Here is a 26748-nt window from a genome sequence, read left to right as displayed (position 1 = left end):
GTTAAGACTTGCCATAGCTCTGAACCTGAAAATTTGTTTTTGGAGATATTGCCAAAATATTGTTTTTTTTTTCTTCTGTGATTCTGTTGACAAAGTGGAATAACCTATCTCTGAGAATATTTTTGTTTCAGAAATAGTTTTTTTCCTTTTCAAATTTACCTTGGGCTTGTCCTTGGGCTTACCTTGGTTGTCTGTTTTTCTTATCAAGTTGGTCAGATTGGCACCGACTCGTCTGCTTTATGGAAAAGGTCGCTGAGTATATTTTCTTGATAAATTTTGTTGGGTAGCCTATATGTTATTGGTTGGCCACATTAGCCTGCTTAAAAAGGATCTGGAAAATGGTCTAAAATACTTTTTCTGCTTTGGTATTTAAGAAATTTGAGAGTTCTTAAGCTGCAAACTCTAAGCAAGGTGTGGTAAGCCACTGTAATCAATACAAACAAAAATTTTCGCGAAAGCCCCTGAGAGTAGGTATGGACAAAGTTCCAAAGCTACCAGAAGCGGAATTCGACAGAATTCCAAAAGCCGCCAACACTTTAGCAGCAAAACCTGTGTTTTGACTGCTTTTCTTTGAGCAAAAAGCATTTTTATATTTAAAATGTTATTTTCAGACAAAAACTGCCAAGTGTCATCGCTACTTTGCTATCCCACTTTTTCCATGGCGGCTTAAGAGTTTATTAGTTATGGTTCCGTTTTAATGCATTACTAAAAACTGATAATTTTCAGCATTGTATATATTAATAATAAAATAAAGTACTGAAAGAAACTCAATTTTCAACATTGACTTTCAGTTTTCGCTCTAATACTGCTTTTTTCAAAGCTTGCATAGCATTGTTCACTTTTTCTTTATGATTGGCCATCCGATAAGACCCACCAAGAGTTCCACTGTAACCTTGTTGAGCAAGAGTTACCCACAATCCGTCCAACCGCGACCCTGATACTATGACTTCCGGGTCTGTGACAATCACAACAGGTTTATCAAAATTATATTCTTCATATTTATTGAGGAAAGGGCTGATGCTAAACCATCTCGATTTATCCGGGTTTGAAGCCTCTCTACTCTGGTAGAAATCTAAATAACCGTTTTGCCTATTTCCGGCAGCTTTGAGACAGGCATTGCTGAAGTAATTTGTTGTCATAAATTTTCGAGGACTGTCAGTTATGGTTGCGAGGCTTAACACTTGTATTGTTACTAGCGCATTTTCGTCAGCGTTATGAATAGAATCTGCAATCCAGTTTGTTACTTTCTGTAGCTGTAATACTGATAAACCAGTTCTTGTCTTTGTTTTGTATATCATAGGACTGTATCTTTTCATACTCTCTGGGTCGGTACATATTTTTATACTTTTTTCGTCGAGGTCTAAAAAGTCTTCGGGATGATTGAATATAACCCAGGAGCTTATAGTTGGGTTTCCTTTTAGTTTTTGTACTATGGGTGAAAGAATTAGATCTGTAAATCGAAGGACGACAGGATCTTTTTCTAAAAAGAATTCCATTCCCTGAACTGATGATGAAAATAGAATTAGTTGGACTGTGACTTTTTCTTTGGCAGCATCTTGAAGCATCGTGTTTATATCTTGAAGGATACTTTGATGGTAGACTTGGATTTTGGAGGTACTTTGAGAAAGGATTTTGGCTATTTCGCTGGGATTGAATCCTATAAGAAGTGATATTGTATTTCCACCGTTTTGCTTGATGTCTTTGATCCATTTTTGGATTGTCTCTTGTGATTGACGGTATGCGTTGTTGCCAAATGAAGGGAAGGTAGCAAAAGGACCAACGGTACCTAAAAATAAAGAAAGTCTTGCGTATTTAATTTGTTTTGTTTCATTTAGGGCTCAGTACTAAAACTGACTTTACTAGTAAGAAGTCTTACAAAGGATATAGATAAAAACGGAGGAGGATTTGTTAGATGCTTTCCAGAGGAATTGTCCTCGGATTTTTGTGGGTACCCGTCTCGTCCTGTCTGTGGTTCTTTCCCGTTTGTTTGGACTATAATTAGAGAAAGGTTGAGATGGCTAGGGCAAGTTCTGCGGACGAAGGATGACAGAATGCCGAACATCGTTCTTTTCAAAATCCAAAAGAAAATCAGCTTGTCCCCAAATTGGGTGGGAGGAGGTCACAAGGAAGGATTAAAGAGAAATTGGGATTTCTTGGTAGGGTGTAAAGAGGGAGGCTTCCAATAGATTGGGATAGAGGAGGAGCCTACGTCGCTGTGTGTGCTTCAAGCGGCTTGATGATGCAGTTGTGGGGCTTGAGTTGTTAGTAGTAGTAGCAGTGGAAATGCAGATAAAAAACTGGTTTTCAATGACTTCGAAGCTACCAAACTCGTTAAATAAAACATTTTTATTGACCAGGAAGAGGCCAACGTTGACTTCTATTAACATTGATCTTCGTGTTTATCCAACGTTTGTGAAAATGTTGGTGAAATTTAGTTAAGGGGTCCTTCAGTCAGTTTTTATGTTCAACTGTACAAGCCGAGAAAATCTGAAAAATTTACCACCACAAGAGATTTCCCTTTGGCGTGTTAAAATCTAAGAAATACGTTTATATAGTGCGCAAACCCTCTTGTAAACTGTTTACATGTCTAATGGATTTATCCTTTTATCAAATTTTGCAATATTGTTATATATTAATTATATTCACGACGAGTAGGATAGTTCTGAAACTGGATTTTTGCATAAGGCTCACTCACAATGAATTTTTACAAATATCAAGATTTTGAGACAGTAAATTTTAGCTAATCTGGGCCAATCAGATTTTTCGTAGAATTTTTGTGATTGGCGGAAAATTCGATGGAAAATGAGGATTGGGTCAAATTAGCGCTAGTTGCTTCTCGATATTAGTAAAATCTTTGAGTGAGTTTTATACTGAAAAAGCTGATTTTTCTCCAATCGAGGCTTGGACACGATGACCACGATATTAAATAAACTCAGTTAATTTTAGAGTTTGAATCAATTAATGAAACTTTGGAATTTCCATCTATATTATTTATATTCACGACCAGTAGAGTAGCCCTGAAAGTACCTTTTCACTTGAGGCCCACTCACAATGAAATTTGCATTAATACCGAGATTTTGTACGAATAAATTTTGAGCTAATTTGAGCCAACCAGATTCGGATAGAATTTTCCCGTTGGCTAAAAAATTATACAAAAAATTTTGATTGGCTTAAATTAGGGCTTGCTAAATCTTGTAAATAGTAAAATCTTGTTGTGAATGGGCGTTTATTCTGAACAGTTGATGTTTTTCTACATACGAGGCGTGGACATGACGACCATAGTATTAAATAAACTCTCTCCATTTTATAGTTTTAGTCCCTGTACCAGTCTTTTTAATTAAAAAAATCCTGTACTTAAAAAATATATTTAATATATTTGGATTTTAACTCCGAGTAACTCTACGCAACTCATAATTCCGCAAGTTGCAACTCACAACTACGCAACTCGCATTGATTGATGCAAGTATCAACAAATACCTGCTCTAAATGTATGTTGGTTGAAACGAGCTTATTTGCTTTAGTTTGAAGCTGAGGCAACATTAACACCTAACTGTGACAATAGCAAAGATAAATTGCTGGGCTAAAAAAAAAAATTCAAGTGAAAAACAATAATCTGAGCCTAGAAATGTTGGCGGTAATTATCAAAATGAAGTTAAACTAAAACCTAAAAAGAGCTTATAACGGTTCCCAGGCCCTGTTGTCGAAATATTCTCCTAAAGCATTAAATAGAAAAAAAAGAGATATTAGCAGGAAAGTGCTACCATCTACTTCTACTAGCAATTTCTGTAAGAGATTTTGGATGAGTTTGTTATATTATTTTATTTTCGGGGGAGGGGGATTGAGGTAGAGGAATGACACCCTATGTATCTCTTTGATCTTAATAGTTGTCTCAATGATAAAAGGCTGATAATGATAACTATAATAAAAGGCTGATAATGACAATGGTAACTTTACATCTTTCTTACTAGAGATACTAGAAAGTTGTTCCATAGCAAGAAAATCAACTTTTAGTCTGATAGAGATACAATTATTTTTTGAAGTTTATCAGTGGTCTTTGAATAGCTGATGAAAGTCTTTCAATTAATTCTATTGGTACAAAAATTTATTCTGGAGAATCACGATTTTGAAAATTTCCATAGAATGGAAACTTTATTGTTGACACATCATATATATAAATAATACTCTGCTATGAGTGTGCATTGGGGTTCAATTATGTGACTGCTATAATAAAAAAAAAAATTGGCTAAATGTTTTCCAATAATATTTAAAGTAAAATTAAATATTTAATAGAATTTTCAAAGTAATTTTTAGCTTTATTTCATAACGACTTAAGATTATTCTTGAAAGTAAAGGGCAAACTAAGTATTCGGGTAATAGTTTATTGGTGTTCTGTTGCCCTGCCATAAGAACGACGAACATAAGAAAATTATTGGTGAGTGGTGTTATGAAAATGCTCCACTTCACCCGGCGGAGGTAAACCCTATGCAGAAGCACCCCTCCCTTACTGAGGATAGGCATAAGGGACTTCGGCTCCACTCCTCGGCTGAAGAATTCACCGGCCTTTCAAGATCCAATAAGAATAAGAAAAATACCAAATAAATGCAAAACTTGAGAGGGTCGCAGTGACTAGTAAAATGTGGCGTAAAAAATAACCAGCAAAATAAAATAGCCAGAAAAAATAAAATTGTCAAGAATAAAATAAAAATATAAAAGATAAAAATAAAATAGCCAATAGCAAAAATAATCTTCTTCAAACCTGACATCGGCACACCTAGTCCATGGCACAACCTCCATTTTATAAGGGGCAGCGGCTCCGTCCCCTATCCGTGGAACGCACTATTCTTGAAGGTCGGATAAAAGAAGAGGGCCAAATAAATGAAAGACGCGATAGGGTTGCTTTCATTAGTAAAATATATTGTCTAATCAGTGGGCCATCTAACTCCATCCATTTCGCTTGCAAGGGTGCGATCTTTCCTGGATAAAAATAAAGAAGAAAAGATTATTACCGAGAATATGAAATTTGCGACCATTTAGGCAAAATCCATTTCTGTTAACTGACAACCTCATTGGTGGTTTTTGAGCGCATTCAGGGTCTGGAGTGGATTCAATATTGGCCTGGCTTGAAAGAGATGTGACAGATCGCCGAGTAAGCTCTGCAAGGTCACCAAACGATGACTGAAGATCCTAGAAAAATAGAACAGCATTGTTCCTTCTGTTCCTTTTGTCTTCTAAACACAGCATAAATATTAAATAGTAACGACAATTTGGTTCAAAATGAGACACAGCTCGCGGGAAGCTATATATATATATATATATATATATATATATATATATATATATATATATATATATATATATATATATATATATATATATATATATATATATATATATATATATACTAGCTGTTGGGGTGGCGCTTCGCGCCACCCCACCACCTAGATGGTGGGGGCGCTTCGCGCCCCCCCCCAAGCCCCCCCGCGCGCGTAAGTCGTTACGCGCCATTCTAGTTGTGTCCCTATGTCCCACCTGTGAATATAGATAGATATATATATATATATATATATATATATATATATATATATATATATATATATATATACATATATATATATATATATATATGTTTTTAACTACGTAAAACTTGCGAATATACAACATTCTTTGTTGTCCCATTGTCTGTGCATATAAATAGATTGTCAGGTTTACCGACTCTTGAACATGCAACATATAATGGTCCATAGGAAAACAATCCGTATTCAGATCTATACCTCATGATTCTAATGATTGCCCTTGAGCTTTGTTGATGGTGATTGCTAATCGACGATTCCCTGTGTCGCCGTCGTCATTTATATATCCCCGTGTGCCCCCCGGTGTCCCGGTCATCATTTATATTCCATGTGTTCCGGTCGTCATTTATGTCCCGGTGTCCCAGTCTGTGAATTCTCTTTGAGGGTCCCGGGCGTCATTGATATTCCTTGTGTCCCGGTGTCCCGGTCGTCATTCGTGTTCCGGTGTCCCAGTCTGTATATACATTCGTTTTTGAATTGGTCTTTTTTTAGGTTTTAGTTTTCTGCCTTTTTTTTAGTTTTTTTAGTTATACCTCATGATTCTAATGATTGCCCTTGAGCTTTGTTGATGGTGATTGCTAATCGAACATTCTCTGTGTCCCCATCGTCATTTATATATCCCCCTGTGCCCCCCGGCGTCCCCGTTGTAGTTGTGTCCCTGTGTCCCGGTCGTCATTTATATTCCCTGTGTCCCGGTCGTCATTTGTATTCCGGTGTCCCAGTCTGTATATACATTCGTTTTTGAAATGGTAAATGATGAAATAAATTTTTGTATTTTTCCCCTTTTTTTCTTTTTAGTTTTTTTTTGGTTTTTACATTTTTTTAGTTTTTTTAGTTTTTTTTTTCTTTTTTCTTTTTAGTTTTTTTTTATTTTTATTTTTTGTTTTTCTCCTTTATTTTTCTTTTTGTTTCCTTTTTTTAGTTTTTTTTTTATTTTTTAGTTTTTTTAGTTTTTCAGCTTTTTTAGTTTTTTTATTAGTTTTTAGTTTGTTTTTTTCTTTTAGTTTTTTTGTAGTTTTTACCTTTTTTTTAGTTTTTTTTTTACTTATGTCCTGGTCGTCATTTATACTCCCTGTGTCCCGGTCGTCATTTGTGATGGTTTGTTGACGGTGTTTTGTTGATGGTGATTGCTAATTGAACATTCCTTGTGTCCCGGTCGCTTTCTCTTTGAGTGTCCCGGTCGTCATTTAATATTCCCTATGTGCCGGTGTCCTGGTCGTCATTTGTGTCCCAATGTAATTTCGTAATTTCGTCAGTCGAAAACATGACGTCAGTCGACACAGAAACATGACGTCACCTGACACACAGACAGACAGACAACTTATTATATATATATATATATATATATATATATATATATATATATATATATATATATATATATATATATATATATATATATATACAATATATATATATATATATATGTATATGTGTATATATACATATATATGTATATGTGTATATATATATATATATATATGTACATATATGTATATATATATATATATATATAATTAATAATCGTTTAATATATATATATACCTTAGATATTTCGCAGTCCTAATATTGATAGACGCGCTTTAAAAGCTTTATCAAGTGTCTTGTAAAAAAAACCGTGTTAATTTATGTTTAAGCATTTATGTGTTTGTTCACAATTACCACGAGCCAGTGTTCCCAGATACCTGGTACTGGGTAGCGTAGCCTTAAAAGCGAAAATGTGCCGAAAAAAAAAATTAAGAAAAAGTAATTTGAAGGCACAATTTTTAAAAACAATTCGCTATAAAAATGTGTTGAGTGGGAAAATCTAATGCTTAATAACTCAAACAAGCCCCAGCTACATCTGGCTGTGCTAACTGCACTGCCTGTGTTACTTCCAGGGCTCAAAATCAGTCCCTCACAGTCCCTAAAGTTCCTTTTTTTGGCTGAAGTCCCTTCCAAGTCCCTTTTTATGGAGAAATTCCCTAAACTCCCCCAAAATTTCCTATTTGGGAGCATTGTATATTTGAAAACTGAAGCATGATATGTTTGAAAGATCCTTTTTAGATAGTATAGCTTCTCCATAAATCCGGTTGTACTGGTCTCTTAGTTACTCACGGTTCAGAAAGAAGAGACAAAACAGTGGGAATTTTGTCTATGGCCAAACTATTGTAAACATAGATAGCTATATTCCAATATATAGCTCTAAAAGACTTATATTCCAATAGCACACATTATATAGTATTTCCCTCTATAGGTTAATTAATAAACTAATAGCAGGCTGAGAAAGAAGAGAAAAGTACCACGGGTGGAATATTCAGATGACAAAAATCTTTTACTCAGTGGTGGTCCTGCTGTATTTAGTTGTCTTTCAGGTTTTCCAAGTGAATCTAAGAAAGACAATGAGCAGCTGAAAATGTTTTCGCTTCTGGCTGACTAAAGAATACACGGGTGGCAGAAAGAATGAACGAGTGGTGTAGGATTGGTGATGATGAGTTTTTTTAATGCAAAATATGCAGGAAAAACCTCGGCTGTCGCAAAAGCTTATACAATTCGAATCAGTATGCTTCATCGGACGAGCACAAGAAACAAGTAGTGATCCTCCTCAATCCGCATAAGTTATGATTGCGTTAATCTGCTTGGCAACAGTTTCAATCAGAAGAGCCATCACCAAGCAATAGAAGTAAAACTAATGAAATGTTTTATGACAAAGATGCTATGTACAAATCAGAAATGGTCTGGATATTCAAGTCCTTTCAATCTTCTATGTCTGAAGCTTCCTGCGACGGAATCACTGATGTCTTTGAAGCAAAGTTCCTTGATAAGCCACCACCCAGGATGTCAATGAGTGCGAAGAAAGCCATATACTTGATAACCAATGCACTTCATCCACGTTAACGGCAGAATCTTATGAGGGATATAGGTTAAGCTCAATTTGATTTGAATACGACAAAGCTATGAAACAGCAAAGGAAAAAAAGAGTTACAGATTAGAGTGTGCTTTTGGTTCTCTTTAGGAGATCAAGTTGTGAGTCGCCATCTGGTGGACTTAATTCATGAGACATGGAACAGGTGAGGATATTTTAAAAAAGCTGATGGCATGCATTGGGAGCCCAAATTGATTTCCTGGAAGACTAATAATGATATATAGCGATGGGCCTAATGTCAATAAAAAATTATTGTCGCAAATAAAAGTATTGAAGAAGAAAAATCTTCGAAAGAGTTCGTGAACATTAGAACGTTTAACAACCTTGTTGTGGACAATGCATTTATGAAAGAACTCCAGTAATTTGACGAGGAGCTATTTAGCTTTGTTATCATCTTGAGGCATTGTTTCCAGGACTGGACTGTATGACGCGACGATTTTAGAGAATGCCAGAAAAAAAGGCATCCCATACAATAGTTTCATTCAGCACGTCCTAACAAGGTGGCTGATGCTGTGTCCTGCTGATCGCTGAGAAATTGATCAATGACCAGTACTTGTGGAGTATTTTTATTGACTGCAAACAGACCATTAATGGTCGCCTGAGAAGATATATTTCAGTCAAAATTTGACTGAAATTTAAGGAATTTCACTAAAAAGTAAAATTAATGAAAAAGAGATTGAAAACCCCAAATCAAGGAAAACTAAATGCTGTCAAAATTTAGATTGGTAATACACCTGTCATGTGTGGATTCTTGTAAGCCCAAGGAATAAAAACAGGTAGAGATTGCAGCTTGGTAACAACTTCCCAAAGTATGTTTTAAGCCCTAGATTCATTCCTGAAAGTTTCATTTGCCTAACTCAAACACTTTTTAAGATACTAAAAAGTCCCTAAACTAAAAATTTACCAAACTGTGTATGTAAGTCACTTTATTCTTACCGATATCATTCCCTGCAATTTTTTTATGTCGTCAGATTGAATCTTGATTTGGTTTGACATATCGCGAAAACTTTGTGAAAAAGAGCTCATGTAAGTACAAAGATCGGGAATTGTCGAACATTTTCCTTGTAGATGTGAAAGTGCTGCTCCGCCACTTCGAGGAAGCCGAGGGCTGTCTCCAATAGCTATAAAAAAAATCTTTATTATGTTTTCACCTCTACAGTTTTCTTGTTGTTTTTTGGTTGTTCAGTCGAGGCTTTGATTGAAAAAACATTCTACAGTTGTCTATCAGTAGTTCAAAACCGCTTCAAACATCAGTTAAAATAGTCAGCATTGGCCTTGAGACACCTCTTTGAGAAGAAAAAGTAGATCAACCATGATTTTACCACAAGAGAAACAAATGGTCAACAATTTTATAATAAACAATGGCACTGGTAACAATGGTGCTTACTGATTTATTGGGTGTCAGTTGTTCATAGAAGACCAAGAATAAACGAACAGTGTCAAATTTTTTGACACCCGAAGAAAAACAGCACTTATTTTCACAAAGAAACTAGTCAAACCTTTGCTCACATCCTCCGTTAATAATTTTTGCAGTCTTTCTATCCGTGGTTATGTTTTCATGGGCGCCCTTGCATAGTTATGCCCAAGACTGTTCGATTGAGCGTTAGTTCATTATTATACTATTTAACTGGGGAGGGGGGGTGAATAAATTTGCGCCTTTATGAGATTGAGCAGTATTTGTGATTATATAACGATCAAAATTTTTGAAGCAGCTAAAGAAGAGTAAAATAAACTGACAAGAATGTATTTTTTTTGTTTCAAGTGAGGGTTAAAAGGATGGTATCTGTCGCCATATGCGTGAAATATGGAAAATCATGTGTTTGAGGGTCATAATTTCTTCCGTCAGGATTTTCGAGAAAGTTGACACTTGACATGTTCTCCAAGGCAGTGGTATGAAAAGCAGCTAACTGTTAGGTTATTTTTCGCTTTTCGGATATGTTGGATAAAAATGTTTCAAGGCGGTGCTTCAACAACCGACTCCTCAAGGATATGAAAACTCGTTTTCCTTGGCTCTGAAACGTTGTGCTTAAGGATGAATATCTTAAGCCTTAATGTTCAACTTTTATGAATTTGAATGGTTCTTGTGTGAAATTTTTTTTTTTGTAAGAGAAGTCCTTTGATAATTCTTTAAATAAGACTCTCTCCTGTTTACCTCACTGCCTCTTTGCAGGTTTGCTGTGAATTACGACTGTCTTTTGTTTCGACAAACAATAAAAGATTAAGCATTTGAAGGTTTGCCAAGTTATTGCAATTGCAACAACCACAGAGTGTTCCGCAGTTGTAGTAGTGCATTTTTGTTTCATCTTGCTGTAATACTTTCTTATTCCGTGTTTCTTTTGCAACATAAACCATTGTTCCGTTTTATTTATCATTTGAGACTATTTTGTTCGTTCGACTAACATTTCTTGGCGTTTTAGACTATATCAGGAGTCGCAAAACCCTTTTTACTAATTCTCGAGTACATTTGAAATTGATGTTTATCATTGAGGAAAATCCTGATTCATTTCTCTAAAACTAGAAAATAATATTAGCTCATTCGAGACTATTTCATTCATTCGGCCACCATTTCTTGTCTTTTTAGACTCTACCAGGAGTTAAATAACCCTTTCTACGAATAAATAAAACAAAAAACTAGTTTTTTTTTTTAACTGCAAGTAAGGAGCGACAACAGAATTATTCATTTCTCCGGAGCTGGAAAATAATATTAGCCCATTTGTGACTATTTCGTTCATTTGACCACCATTTCTTGTCTTTTTAGACTCTACCAGGAGTCTAGAGAAATGTAAAACTCTAGACTCCTCTAGAGGAGTCTAGAGTTCACAGCTATAGAGAAATGAATCATGATTTTTCTTAATGACTAACATTCATTTTAAACGCATTCGAGAATTAGTAGAAAGGATTATTTGGCTCCTGGTAAAGTCTAAAAAGACAAGAAACGTTGGTCGGATGAACGAAATAGTCACAAATGTGCTAATATTATTTTCCAGCTCTAGAGAAATGAATCATGGTTTTTCTTAATGTCTAAAATTCATTTCAAACGCATGGTCGAGAGAAATGAATCATGATTTTCATCATTTTCATGATGGAAATTATGATTCATTTCTTTAAAACTAGAAAATAATATTAGCCCACTTGTGACTATTTCGTTCATTCGACCACCGTTTCTCGTCTTCTTAGACTCTACCAGGAGTCGAATAACCCTTCTACTAATTCTCGAATGCGTTTGAAATTTATGTTAATCATTAAGGAAAATCATGATTCATTTCTCTAGTGCTGGAAAATAATACTAGCTCATTAGTGACTATTTCGACTAACATCGTTCGTTCGATTAACATCCCTTGGCGTTTTAGACTCTACCAAGAGGCGCAAAACCTTTTTTTCTAATTCTCGAATGCATTTGAAGTTAAAAATAATTATTTAGGAAAATCATGATTTATTTCTCTAGAGCTGGAAAATAATATTTGCCCATTTGTGACTATTTTGTTCATTCAACCACAATTTCTTGTCTTTTTAGACTCTACCAGGAGTCGAATAACCCTTCTACTAATTCTCGAATGCATTTGAAATTAATGTTAATCATTAAGGAAAATCATGTTCCATTTCTCTAGAGCTGGAAAATAATATTAGCGCTTTTAACAAACAAATACAACGTAGAGACAATAGGGAAAATTTCAAGACAGTGGAAATTATTTCTGTAGATATTTCGGCCCTATGTCCAAGGGCCGTCTTCAGCACAATAAAATTTATGGAAAGGCAGTGTGGTCTTCGTCGCTATTTTCGATTAGCGCTTTTGTGACTATTTCGTTCATTTGACCACCATTTCTTGTCTTTTTAGACTCTACCAGGAATCGAATGACCCTTTCTACTAATTCTCGAATGCGTTTGAAATGAATTTTAATCATTAAGGAAAATCATGATTCATTTCTCCGGAGCTGGAAAATAATATTAGCCCATTTGTGACTATTTCGTTCATTTGACCACCATTTCTTGTCTTCTTAGACTCTACAAGGAGTCAAATAACCCTTTCTACTAATTCTCGAATACGTTTGAAATTAACGTTAATCTTTAAGGGAGATCGAGCACAAAATAATTCATAAATACACATTGATGTCTCCATATGTTCAAATGAGAAATCAAACCGATCACTTCCTGATATCAAAACGCTTGGAGAACCAGCCTGCCTGATGTGCGTGGCTTTCGAGGAGCACACCTGAACTCAGATCACATTTTTGTGGTAGCTGCAATGGGAGTTAAGTTAAAAGCTCAGAAACAGAAAACAAATAAGGTTTCCAAATAATTTGACAGCGAAAAGTAGAAGGATCAGGATACACGTAGAGGTTTCTGTATGTCTCTGCAAAACAGATTCGAAGCCCTAAACACACTTGGCGATGTCACAGAAGTGGGATATATCGGGGCCTCAATCAAGAAAACGTACTACCAGGTAGCCGAGACAACCATCCGATTCCAGAAAAGAAAGAAAGAAGAGTGGATTTCTGATAACACCTGGGAATACATAAGGAAACGAAAGGATCCCAAAAGAGCTATCCAGAGCTCATAGAGCCCTGATAAAAAAGAACGCTTACAGCTCCACTATAATGAGGAAGATAAAACTCTCAAGACAAGGGCAGGAAGAGACAAGAAGAAATGATTGACGAGAAAGCAATATCATTCGAAAAATGAGATAATTTTAATGAGATAAATAAGTTTATCGGTAATAAAGCAAACTGGTCGTCTCTGATAAAAGACGAGAATGGAGAGCTAATCTCTGTCTCCCAGAAAGTTGATGAAAGATGGACGTCATATTTCTAGAAAATTCAGAATAGACCCCGACCTGACGACAGAGACATAGTACCTGAAAAATCATTTTTATAAATTGACGGACGTGCTAACCCTCCCAGAACCGAAGAAGTAATAAGAGCTACCAGAAAGCTGAAAAATTGGCGTGCACCGGGAGTCGATGAAGTCACAGCAGAAATGCTAAAGGTATCCCTTTGAGTCTGTATTGCTATATGGACCACTCTTCTAGTGAGCATCTGCGATTGCAAGAAGATCTCAGTCGACTAGACTAAAGGAATTTTAGTTAGACTCTTCAAGAAGGGAGATGTTCTAATGTGTGGCAATTGGAGATGTGTCAATATAGTCTCGGTTCCTAGTAAACTATTAGCCAAAGTCATTCTGTATCACCTAAGAGCAGCCCTTGACTCATACTTCAGAGAAGAGGAACACGGATTCTGGCCTGGTAGATCCTGTTCCGATCTAATTTTCATCCTCAGACTAATGGTGGAGGAGTCTAGAGAATAGAACACAAATATCTACCTGCTGTTCATTGATTCTGAAAAAGAGTTTAATTTTATTGACCGAGACATTTTATGGAAGATGGAAAAGTATTATTTAGTACCTGAGAAACTAGTCGAAATGCTAATAGCCCTTTGTGAACGTAGCGAATGCCGTGTTCAAACCAAAAATGGGGAGACGCGGTTCAGGAGAATGTCTGGTATTTTTTTTTTTAACTAGTGGGTCACAAAAAAAAACTTAGAAATCTCCATTGAGATTTAGAATATCACTAAGAATATCAAAATAGGTCCCAACACATATTAGCGTTAAACAGGGATACGTTCTATCTTCGTTTCTGTTTGTAATCATAATGGACTATGCTCTACAAAAGTCATCAGGTTCTGGAGTTACGATTAGCAGCAGACAGGTTTCAGATCTCGACTTCGCAGTCCTCCTAGAAGAAGCGAAACAACGACTGCAGCTGCTACTTGACATCATAACTGATAAGGCCAAGAAAGTGGGACTGACTTTAAACGTGGATAAGTGAAAAGAGCATGACCACATCTAACCCATTGCTGATACTGATATGCAAGGATAAAGATATACAACAAGTCCAGGAATTCAAGTATCTCGGGAGTCAGATTGAACCCCATGGTGTAATCACAAAAGAAATAAAAAGAAAGGATAGGACAAGCAACTTCAGCTTTCAACAAATTAAAACTAGTATGGCGTAGCAGCAAATACTCACTATGCTTAAATCTACGTCTTCTAAACAGCAATCTATTGTCCATTCTAATTTACGCTAGGGAGTGCTGGAAACTAAAGCTAGAGAAGCGTTTTCAAGCGTTTGAGAATATGTGCCTTATAAGACTCCTGAACATACCGTGCCAAGAAAAGCTCATGAATATCGAAGCTCGTTAGCAAACTGGTCAGCTTCATATTACTGATCTCCTGAAGCGAAGAAGAAGCACCTACCTTTGTCACGTTATTCGAATGCCTGGGGACCGACTTCCAAGAACCGTGTACGAGTGGTGCCCCGAGGCATAGAAGAGGTCGACCGTAACATACATTGAGACAACAGCACGACTGAGACCTGAGGACAGCAGAGCTGTCACTTCGACTACAATTTGAGGTCGTCACTGCGCTGCTCCACTGCGAGACTTCTTGTGGGGCTTTTTACCTGCCATATGTGCCACACCTGGCCCTGGAGGAAGTTAAGTCTAAGTAAGGCTTAGAAGAACTTTGATTCATTCCTCTGAAGCTGGAAAATAATAACCCTTTCTACTAATTTTCCAAGTGTTTTTAATTAACGTTAATCTTTAAAAAAAATCATGATTCATTTTTCTAAAGCTGGAAAAATAATATTAGCTACCAGAGTGCATTGTAATTGCATAATGTGATTGCTGTCTTTAAAAAATGACTAAGTGTCTTTCAATAATATTGAACTTAATTCAATAAAATTGAAATCAAGCTAAACGGAATTAAACTAAATTATATTTCTATAGCAGTTGGAATTTACAAGGTTTTTTCTAGCTCTATTTCGCTAAAATTTACCATCCATGTTGAAAACGACGAACAAATCAAGAATTTGTAGAAATCTATTTCGCTTCGGTGGCCAAATTTTGCCCTGGAAGAAAGAGAATCAAACAGTTCGTGGTAACGAACTGTAGTAAGGAGCGACCCGGCTCAATAGTAAACGAAACTCGGAATTTACGGAATTTAATATTAAAAAACGGAACTCTGATACTAATAGATACATCAAAAGAATCAGATTTTTAAGCTGATTTTAAATATATAAGTTCCATCAAATTTAGTCTTACTCATCAGAAGTTACGAGCCTGAGAAAATTTACCTTGTTTTGGAAAATAGTGGGAAACACCCCCTAAAAGTCATACGATCTTAACAAAAATCACATAGTCGCATTCAGCGCATCAGAGAACCCTATTGTAGAAGTTTCAAGCTCTTATCTACAAAAATGTGGAACTTTGTATTTTTTGCCAGAAGACCAATCACGGGTAGGTGTTTATTTGTTTGTTTGTTTGTTGTTGTTTTTTTGTTTTTTTTCTAGGGGTGATTGTATCTACCAAGTGGTCCTAGAATGTCGCAAAAAGGCTCATTCTAACGGAAATTAAAAGTTCTAGTGCCCTTTTAAGTGATCAAAAAAATTGAAGGGCAACTAGGCCCCCTCCCACGCTCATTTTTTCCCGAAGTCAACGGATCAAAATTTTAAGATAGCCATTTTGTTCAGCATAGTCGAAAAACATAATAACTATGTCTTTGGGGCTGACTTAATCCCCCACAGTCCCAGGGGGAGGGGCTGCAAGTTACAAACTTTGACCAGCGTTTACACACAGTAATGGTTATTTGGAAGTGTACAGACCTTTTCAGGGGGATTTTTTGGTTTGGGGGATTGAGGGGAGTGGGCTACGTGGGAGGATGTTCCCTTAGAGGAATTTGTCATGGGAGAAGAGAAATTCCATGAACAGGGCGCAGGATTTTCTAGCATTATTTAAAAAAACAATGATAAAATAAATATGAAAATGTTTTTTCCACTGAAAGTAAGGACCAGCATTAAAACTTAAAATGAACAGAGATTATTACGCATATGGGGGGGTTCACCTCTTCCTAAATACCTCGCTCTTTACGCTAAAGTATTTTTAGTAATTTCAACTATTTATTCTATAGTCTTTGTGGTTCAGGGGTCAATCTTAAAGAATTGGGACAAAATTAAAGCTTTAGTGTAAACAGCGAGGTATTAACGAGGGGCAAACCCGCTCATATACATAATAAAAATATACGAGCATAGAAGTTCGTTACGTAAGTTAATTTGTAAGTTACGTATTTTTTTACTAATAAAAACGTTCGTTAAAAATTAAAAATTTTAATTGCCTTTTTAAGTAACCAAAAAATTGGAGGGCAACTACGCCTCCTCTCCCACCCTTTTTCTCAAAATTGTCTGGTCAAAACTAAGAGAAAGTCATTTAGCAAAAAAAAAAAATAATACGCAGATTTTGTTTAAATTATTTATTTGCGGAGAGTCAAAATCAAACATATATTAATTCAAAAACGTTCAGAAATTAAATAGAAAAACAAGTTTTTTTTTAACTGAAAGTAAGGAGCGACATTAATACTTAAAACGAACAGAAATTACTCCGTGTATGAAAGGGGCTATTCCTTCCTCAACGTCCCGCTCTTTACGCTAAAGCTATTTACTGATTTATAAAGTAGAATTGAGAGAAAGAGTCAAACTTTAGCGTAAAGAGCGGGGCGTTGAGGAGGGAACAGCCCCTTTCATACAAGGAGTAATTTCTGTTCGTTTTAAGTATTAATGTCACTCCTTACTTTCAGTTAAAAAAACTTGTTTTTTTTTATTTAATGTCTTCATATGAGCATATGTAAAATTCGCCTCTGCGCAAAATTAGTTTTCCTCACCATCTGTTTTGCAGAAGGCAATTTTGATACTGTTTCTAGATCAATTTCTAAAAAAAAATGGCTATATTTTTGATAGATAATTGTACACGAACAGTTCAGAGAATTTCGCTTTCAATCACATATTCAGCTACAACTGGGCAGCGACGTCGCCCAGTTAGGCAGCGACAGTATTCCAGAAGGAATACTGTCTTCTATTGGAATGTCTTTGTTTACGGTTTCAAGAACTTTTGTGTGGTCTTTAGGTTTCATATTTATTCTTGAAATATTCGTGCACATGTGTGTGTGAAATATTCACACACACACACAGACAAACACACAGACACACACACAGACACGCACAGTGACACACACACACACACACAGACACACACACAGACACACAGACACACACACACACACACACACACAGACACAGACACACTCACATACACATACACACACACACACACACACATATATATATATATATATATATATATATATATATATATATATATATATATATATATATATATATATATATATATATATATATATATATATATATATTTGTTTTAAGGAGTTGTTTCTTATTACTTTTTTGTATAGCCAACTTTTCTAACCTCTCCTCCACTCCCTAAATGAATATTCTTATATATGAACCTACTGCCAGGATAAAGATCCTCCAAAGCCATTGGTGGCGTATAGGGCGTCGAATCGACGTTTCAGTTGCTGGGTGTTTTTACAGGAACAAGTATCAAGCTTGTCACCCGTGTTGTCAGTGTTGCCAAAAATTTTAAAACAAACTACCAGTTTTACGACTAAAATTGTACCATAAGAGAATGATTTGTACCATATGAACAGCCGATCGAAAATTTGGCATAGCAGGAAGAAAATACTTGATAAACTAGAATTCGAACAAGGAGTTAGAAACAAGAAAATAAAACCAATATATACCAAAAAATTTAAATTATACAAAAAAATTACAAATATGCCACATTGCACCAGGATCTCAAAATAGGGCCAAAAGCGGTACAATCATACCTGTTACAAGTTTATGTCTGTGCCTCTACGCCCAAAAAAGCACCCATATCGCTTCTGCCAAGAAAATTCTTGTCATAAAAAAAAACTCAGAAAAGCAACAAAAGACTAGTCTTTGAGAGCAGACAAAATCAACCAATGAATTAAAAAGAAAGACAACGGGAGTCGTGCCAGGAGTAACAATGAATTCAAGTTCAACGACATTAAATACAGTATTAAGATTTGTAACCAGCTTTGCCAGAACTTTGAAATAAATTGTAGGAATTGTTCGACTAAAATTGTACCACAAGAGATTAAATACGGTAAAAAAAAACACTTAACCATTAAATAGTTCAAAACATTAAGTGCCGTATTAACATTTTTAATTGAAACAATTTTATTACTTCCTCGATTTTAGTCAAAGCAAAATATGTCTTAGTTAGCTTTGGAGTAAAATAAAGACAGGATTTGAGAGGAATTTTGGGCTTATATGTTTCAATATTAGCCTTAGTAAAATTTAAATTTCCAACTTTGGTAGGAATCAAGGGCCAGTTATTAAATACGAACTTACTTTTTAGGGACGAGCACACAGCAATCTTAATCATGTTTATTTATTATTGTTCTATTATTAGGAGTATTCTCAAAATATATCTTGAGTCATTATGAGTTGAAAGATGCAAAAAATCTTAATACAAGTGAATTTGGATACGGAGAGGGGGATGTTACAAGGAAGTTGTCTAATTTTGGGCCCTCAGATATACAAGTCGAAATTTCTTGCATCAATCTGATTTCCAATAGCGTGTAACATACTAACCCCATGTAGAATCCTTAAAGGACATTTCAGCGCCCCAATAGCGGCGTAAAAAAAAGCGGAATACGAACAAAACGAAGACTTTTGAGACTCTGCGTAAAAATAATTTTGCTTAATACTCAAAATGGTGGAGTGCATTTCTCCTACCTGAGGTTTTCGTCTACTGATATTCCAGCTGTACAATTCACAATTCGAGTCGAAACCATTTTTGAAGGGTTTTTCTTTTCACACTATATTTCGAATTTCCCTTAAATTTGTTTTCGCAATAAACTTCTACCATTAAGATTAATCGAAATAATAGTTGCCGTTCCTGAACCACTTTAAAATATCTATTCTTCTTCACTTGTTAGTTTTTATCTCAAAATGTGTTTTTTTTTTCCGGTTGTTATGTTCTAGAGTTCGTTTTAAATTAGGTTGTGGCGGATGCCGTAACCAAAATATCTGTTTGAGTACTGATTTTGGATGTCGGCACTGTAATAAAAGCCATAGATTCATTATCAGCAAGCTCGGAAATCTTTAAATTCAGCTTTGAAGAAAATCAAATACTATTTGTGAAATATAGAAACTACCTAGTGTTTTCTGATTTTGAACAGTAATACTACCACCTTAATAATTTTAAATGTATAACATTTGATCACTTAGAGTCATTTGTGAAACCAACGTTTTCTAAACTATGAGGCACGCCTCTCTGGGGAGGCACGAATGCTGGTTTTGTAATATTGTAATTAATGTGTAACATAATGTGTTGAAGAATAGAATATAATTGAAAATACTTTTTTTCCAAACTAATTCCTCGCAAAGTCATATCCAATGAAATTTCAAAATAATTGACAATTTTTTAATGAAAAAGGCATATTGTGGAATAACACATACAATGCAAAGTCAATGCCGGGACGCGAACCACATCTTCTAACACTAATGGAAATGAACACACCCAATATTTCCTGGACTCACTGCATGCTCTACAAAGCAGCTCTTATATAAGGTTATAAAAAAAAACAAGTTGTTTCAGCTGAAAGTAAGGAGCAACATTAAATTTCGCAGTTGCAGCTCTTTTATTAGAAATAAATAATTGTTTAGATGATAATTTCCATGTGGCTACTGTTTTCTATGATGCAAATTAAAAAAAAAAAACATTTGACACTTCAAATCATTCTTGACATAAATTTTTCTTGACAAAATGATATATTCTGGCATAAGAGGGAAAGGATTAAAAATTATTAAATCATACCTGCGCGGACGCAAAATCACCGTAGATATCGGTTGAAAAATGATTAATTTAAAAAGTCTTATTGATCATTTTAAATGAAATATTATTTAAGGACTCTACAAGGGTTGGCATGTTACACCTTATTGAAAATCAGATTGATGCAAAAAATTTCAACTTATGTATCTGAGGTCCCTAAATTAGACAAATTCCTTGTAACATCCCCCCCTCCGTATCCAACTTCTCTTGCATTAAAATCTTGTGCATCTTTCAACTCATGTTGACTCAGGGAATATTTTGTGAATACTCCTAATGATGGAACAATAATAAACAAACATGATTAAGATTGATGTGCGACGGGTCTTAAAAAGCAAGTTCGTATTTCACAAACGGCTTTTGATTCCTACCAAAGTTGAGATTTAACTTGTACTGAGGCTAATATTGAAATATATAAGCCCAAAATTCATCTAAAATCCCCAGTCTTTCTTTTACTTCGAAGCTAACTGGAATACATTTTGCTTCGACTAATCGAGGAAGTAATAAAATTGTTTCAGTTAACGATATTAATACCGCACTTAATGTTTTAAACTGTTTAATGGTTAATTTTTTTTTTACCGTATTTAATCTCTTGTGGTAGAATTTTAGTCAAACAATTCCTATAGTTTATTTCAAAGCGTTGGCAACGCTCGTAATAAATCTTGATACCGTATTGTGTCGTTGATCTTGGGTTCATTGTTACTCCTGGCACGACTCCCATTCTCTTTCCTTTCAATTTATTGGTGGATTTTGTCTGCTCTCACATAATGTAGTCTTTTGTTCCTTTTTTGAGGTTTTTTTTATGACAAGAATTTTCTCGCCCTAAGCGATATGGATGCTTTTTTGGGCGTAGAGGCAAAGAAATAAATGTGTAACAGGTACAATTGTACCGCTTTTGGCCCTATTTCGAGATCCTGGTACAATGCGATATATTTGTAATTTTTTGGTATAATTCAAATTTTTTGGTAGCCAACATATTGGTTTTATTTCCTCGTTTCTGATCTGGTGTTCAAATTCTAGGTTATCAAGTATTTTTCTTCCTGCTATGCCAAATTTTTAATCTGCTGTTCGTACGGTACAAATCAATCTCTTATGGTACAATTTTAGTCGTAAAAACCTGTACGGTTTATTTCAAGTTTTTGGCAACACTGGCAGCGGGTCCATATATAAGAATTCATTAAGGGAGTGGAGGGGGGGTTGAGAAATAAATGTGTAACAGGTATTGTTGTACCGCTTTTGGCCCTATTTCGACATCCTGGTACAGTGCGGTATATTTGTAATTTTTTGGTATAATTCAAATTTTTTGGTAGCCAAAATATTGGTTTCGTACGGTACAAATCAATCTCTTATGGTACAATTTTAGTCGTAAAAACCTGTACGGTTTATCTCAAGTTTTTGGCAACAGTGGCAGCAGGTCCATATATAATAATTCAGTAAGGGAGTGGAGGGGGGTAGAGAAATAAATGTGTAACAGGTACAATAGTACCGCTTTTGGCCCTATTTCGAGATCCTGGTACAATGCGGTATATTTTTGTAATTTTTTGGTATAATTCAAATTTTTTGGTAGCCAACATATTGGTTTTATTTCCTCGTTTCTGATCTGGTGTTCAAATTCTAGCTTATCAAGTATTTTTCTTGCTGCTATGTCAAATTTTTAATCTGCTGTTCGTACGGTACAAATCAATCTCTTATGGTAAAATTTTAGTTGTAAAAACCTGTACGGTTCATTTCAAGTTTTTGGCAACACTGGCAGCGGGTCCATATATAAGAATTCATTAAGGGAGTGGAGGGAGGGTAGACAAATAAATGTGTAACAGGTACAGTTGTACCGCTTTTGGTCCTATTTCGAGATCCTGGTACAATGCGGTATATTTGTAATTTTTCGGTATAATTCAAATTGTTTGGTAGCCAAAATATTGGTCTTAAGAAGTATTTTTCTTCCTGTTATGCCTAAGTTTTATTCTGCTGTTCGTACGGTACAAATGAATCTCTTATGGTACAATTTTAGTCGTAAAAATCTGTACGGTTTATCTTAAGTTTTTGGCAACACTGGTAGCGGGTCCATATATAATAATTCATTAAGGGAGTGAAGGGGGGTAGAGAAATAAATGTGTAACAGGTACAATAGTACCGCTTTTGGCCCTATTTTGAGATCCTGGTACAATGCGGTATATTTGTAATTTTCTGGTATAATTCAAATATTTTGGTAGCCAACATATTGGTTTTATTTCCTCGTTTCTGATCTGGTGTTCAAATTCTAGTTTATCAAGTATTTTTCTTCCTGCTATTATTTCTTATGGTACAATTTTAGTCATAAAAACCTGTACGGTTTATTTCAAGTTTTTGGCAACACTGGCAGCGGGTCCATATATAAGAATTCATTAAGGGAGTGGAGGGGGGCAGAGAAGTTTGCTATATAAAAAATATAAGAAATACCTCCCCCCTTGTGTACATGCCTGATTGGTATATGAACTTACTCAGTTTTATTGGGGCTTCTATGCTGAATGTAACGTCAAAAACCGAGAAAAAAAAATGTTTTTGCCGCGCTTAGTCGAATAGGCTTTTCTCTTTTTTTTCTGTATTCTTTTTTTTTACGGTTATAATGTAATGAATCAAATTCCACGTTTCGCGTAGAAAAGCATAATTCCACTTGAAAATTTATCAAATTATATATATAACGTACTATAAATCGCTCTGGTAAATGTTTTCACTATCATGGTCATCACCAAAAGCTATAGTTTTTTGAATTGTTTTAATTTTTTGGGAGCAATCTATTGCCTAGGAAGGCAGTCGAGGAGCATCGTATAAATAAGTACTTAGATTGATTATCAATGTCGTGTCGAGAAATCATTCCACTCTATTCAGTAATAGAATAATAAGTGATCTGAAGCCGAACTGATCAGCCATGACAGAAAGCGAAGGCAAATATTTTTCTTTCATTTTATGACTATTTTTTTTATCTGAAATAGCGAATTGCATATTTTGTAACTATTTTTTTAATACTTCTAGCTTTTCTTAAAAAAAAAAATGTCCGGCTTTTCTGTTCTCTTCTTATTTTATCCTTTTTGTTCACTTTGTGGTTTTACGCTGTGCCTGTTTCCGTCCTTCTTCTCGTAAATGCTGGAAACGCCTTGTTTGATATAGACGAAGTATGTATGATTAATTATTCCATGAGAACGGGTGTACTCCGTAGAAATGGTCCTAACCCGAAGACTGGGTTTATAGATACAAGTCTTTCATCGGAGACCGTTTCAACGTACAGTACGGTACATCGCCATTGAACTTCAAGGGATAGCCTTAACTATAGAATAAAATCTTACAATTTAAAAAATATATATTAGGATCTTTGATTACACTTAGTCATATCCCTTTAGATAAAAATAATTAAAGTAAAATATAGACGACTAAAGCTACAAAATATTCTAGAAGGTAAAAATAACCTTTGTTTGGTGTAACTGCAGTTTTAATAAAAGCGGAAGATGAAAAAAGCAAAAAAAAAAAATAACAAGAAAAAACTTGCTGAATCAAAGTTTAAAGATAAATCTCTATGGACTTGAAGTAAAATTTGTGACTTTTTTACTACATCAATTTCAAAGACTTTAATTGTTTTAAAAAGCAGAATTGTGGCAAAGAGTCAAACTTTAGCGTAAAGAGCGAGGGATTGCGGAGGGGACAACCCATTTCATATACGGAGTAATTTCTGTTCGTTTTAAGTTTTAATGTCGCTCCTTACTTTCAGTTAAAAAAACTAGTTTTTTTTATTTAATTTCTGAACGTTTTTGAATTAATGCATGTTTGATTTTGGCTCTCCACACATAAATTATTAAAATGAAATTTGCATAGTAATTCCTTTTTTGGCTAAATGACTTTCTCTTAGTTTTGATCAGACGATTTTGAGAAATAACTGGTGGGGAAAGCCTAGTTGCCCAGCAATTTTTCGGTAACATAAAAAGGCAACTATAAATTTTAATTTTTAACGAATGTTTTTATTAGTAAAAAATATACGTAACTTAAGAATTAGCTTACGTAACAAACTTTTATATTCTTAAAATTTTATTATGTATATGAGGGGATTTGTCCCCTCTTTAATACCTCGCTCTTCACACTATGAAAGGGGCTTTTCCTCCTCAACGCCCCGCTCTTTACGCTAAAGTTTGACTCTTTCTCTTAACTCTACTGTTTAAAACAGTAAGAAACTTTAGCGTAAAGAGCGGGACGTTGAGGAGGAAAAGCCCCTTTCAAATACGGAGTAATTTCTGTTCGTTTTAAGTTTTAATGTTGCTCCTTTCTTTCATTTAACAAAACTTTTTTTTATTTAATTTCTGGACATTTTGAATTAATGTATTTTTTGATCTTGGCTCTCCGCACATAAATAATTAGAACAAAATTTGCATATTAATTAATTGTAAGATTTCGAGAAAAAAGGAGCGAGGGAGGAGGCCTAGTTGCCCTCCAATTTTCTGATTACTTAAAAAGGCAACTAGAACTTTTAGTTTTTTACGAATGTTTTCATTGGTAAAAAATATGCGTAGCTTACGAATTAACTTACGTAACGAACTTCTATATTCGTATGTTTTATTGCGTATATGAGGGGGTTCACCCCTCGTCAATACCTCGCTCTTTACAATAAAGCTTAAATGTTGCCCCAATTCCTTAAGAATGACCTCTGAATCACAAAGGCCGTAGAATAAATAGTTGAAATTACTAAAAATACTTTAGCGTAAAGAGTGAGGTATTGCGAGGAGGTAAACCCCTCATATGCGTAATAATTTTTGTCCGTTTTAAATTCTAATGCTGCTCCTTACTTTCAGTAGAAAAAACTTTTCATATTTATTTTTTCATTGTTTTTTTCAAACAATGCTAGAAAACACTGCGCCCCTTCATTGAAATTCTCTTCCCCCCTGAGAAGTTCCTCCATGGAAATATCCTCCCACGTAACCCTCCCCCCTAAACCAAAAAATCCCCATGAAAACGTCTGCACACTTCCCAGTAACCATTACTAAATGTAAACACAGATCAAAGTTTGTAACTTGCAGCCCCTCCCACGGGGACTCCGAGGGAGTAAGTCGTCCCCAAAGACACGGTTATTAGGTTTTTCGACTATGGTGAATAAAATGGCTATCTCAGAATTTTGATCCGGTGACTTTTGGGAAAAAATGAACGTGGGAGGGGGCCTAGGTGCCCTCCAATTTTTTGGTCACTTACATAGTGCACTAGAACTTTTAATTTTCGTTAGAATGAGCACTCTTGCAACATTTTAGGCCCACCCAGTAGATACGATCACCCCTGGAAAAAAACAAATAAACACGCATCCGTGATCTGTCTTCTGGCAAAAATGCGAAATTTCACATTTTTGTAGATAGGAGCTTGAAACTTCTACAATAAGGTTCTCTGTTACGCTGAATCTGATGGTGTGATTATCGTTAAGATTGTATGCCTTTCAGGGGTGTTTCCTCCTATTTTCTAAAATGGGGCAAATTTTCTCAGGCTCGTAACTTTTGATGGGTAAGACTAATCTCTATGAATCTTGATGAAACCAGCATTAAAATGCGATTCTTTTGATGTAACTATTGGTATCAAAATTCCATTTTTACAGTTTCAGTTACTTTTGAGCCGGGTCGCTCCTTTCTACAGTTCGATAACACGAACTGTTTGACAAAGGTCGATTAAGTTTTTGAACGGTGGAACAACATTCTGTGCAGTTTTTCTATGCCGCTAAGAATTAACAGTAAAAATTTCTAATTACCCTACCTTAAATAAATTTAAAAAAAGATAATAGATTGAACGGTAGTGTTAGATTTGGGAATTTTAAAATATTATAATGAATTTTTCCTACGTAATCGGAATATCATCGCGAAAGAGCCTTTAGAAAGTCATTTTTAGAAAGTTAGTTTACAAAAGCTTACCATTAACTAAGGCTAGTCCAAAAAGCACCACACAATATTGCCGCATATTGAATTATAACTGAGCGGTCATAAAATGAATGCGTGTGAATTGTTGTGCGCTGCATAATTAAGATAAAATCAAGCCTTTTCGCTGCCAAGTTTGGGGTATTATGACTGGATGAAATTGCCACCATATGGGCTTCTATTGTTTGTTTATTCAGATATCTTAGAATTAATTTATGGGCGGGATTTCCTGTTGTTTAGTTTTAATTCCGGTCTTTTCTGTCATCTGAATCTCAAGCTTATACTTGGAGCGCAAAATCCGTAAATAAATTTGTTTGAATAGTTTCTTTCTAATTATAAACAAGATAATAGGTCATAAAATCGCTGTCATAGCAAACAGAGATGGATCTAGAGCAAAATCTTGGGTGGCCCAATGTGACGGGGTGCCAATAATTGACCAAATTGACAAATTTATTTAAAAAAAAAGATTGAAAAACATAGATATACAAGGAATGAGGGTACTAGAAAAATCTCGGGGGGGGGGTCCCTCATCGTCCCCCTGGGTCTGCCACTAATGACTAAAGGGTAATTATGCATTATGCCACCAACACTCAAGAAGTGAAGTT

General features: G+C 35.2%; 1 protein-coding gene across 1 annotated transcript; it reads right to left on the bottom strand.

Moving 5' to 3' along the window:
- Positions 1-716: 716 nt before the first annotated feature.
- On the bottom strand, positions 717-26278 carry LOC136039970 (mannan endo-1,4-beta-mannosidase-like). The gene is made up of 4 exons (XM_065724025.1): positions 26141-26278; positions 9412-9596; positions 5007-5184; positions 717-1786 (listed from the first exon to the last, which is right to left on the bottom strand). Exons 1-4 carry the CDS (start codon positions 26184-26186, stop codon positions 768-770), a joined length of 1428 nt encoding a protein of 475 aa, XP_065580097.1. The 5' UTR covers positions 26187-26278; the 3' UTR covers positions 717-767.
- Positions 26279-26748: the final 470 nt, after the last annotated feature.

Source organism: Artemia franciscana, chromosome 2 (genome assembly GCF_032884065.1).
Source record: "Artemia franciscana chromosome 2, ASM3288406v1, whole genome shotgun sequence".
NCBI classification, from domain to species: domain Eukaryota; kingdom Metazoa; phylum Arthropoda; class Branchiopoda; order Anostraca; family Artemiidae; genus Artemia; species Artemia franciscana.
The sequence above is the reverse complement of the archived record's forward strand: the minus strand, read 5'-3'. Positions and strand labels throughout refer to the sequence as shown.

Bases quoted from the DNA above. Each gene is read 5' to 3' on its own strand.
- LOC136039970 (XM_065724025.1), bottom strand. From the start codon at position 26,186: ATGCGGCAATATTGTGTGGTGCTTTTTGGACTAGCCTTAGTTAATG. The intron at 9,597-26,140 runs GTAAGCTTTTGT...TTTTTTTTATAG, and splicing joins TGGACTAGCCTTAGTTAATG to CTATTGGAGACAGCCCTCGG. The intron at 1,787-5,006 runs GTAATAATCTTT...CTTTATTTTTAG, and splicing joins TCGCAAATTTCATATTCTCG to GTACCGTTGGTCCTTTTGCT.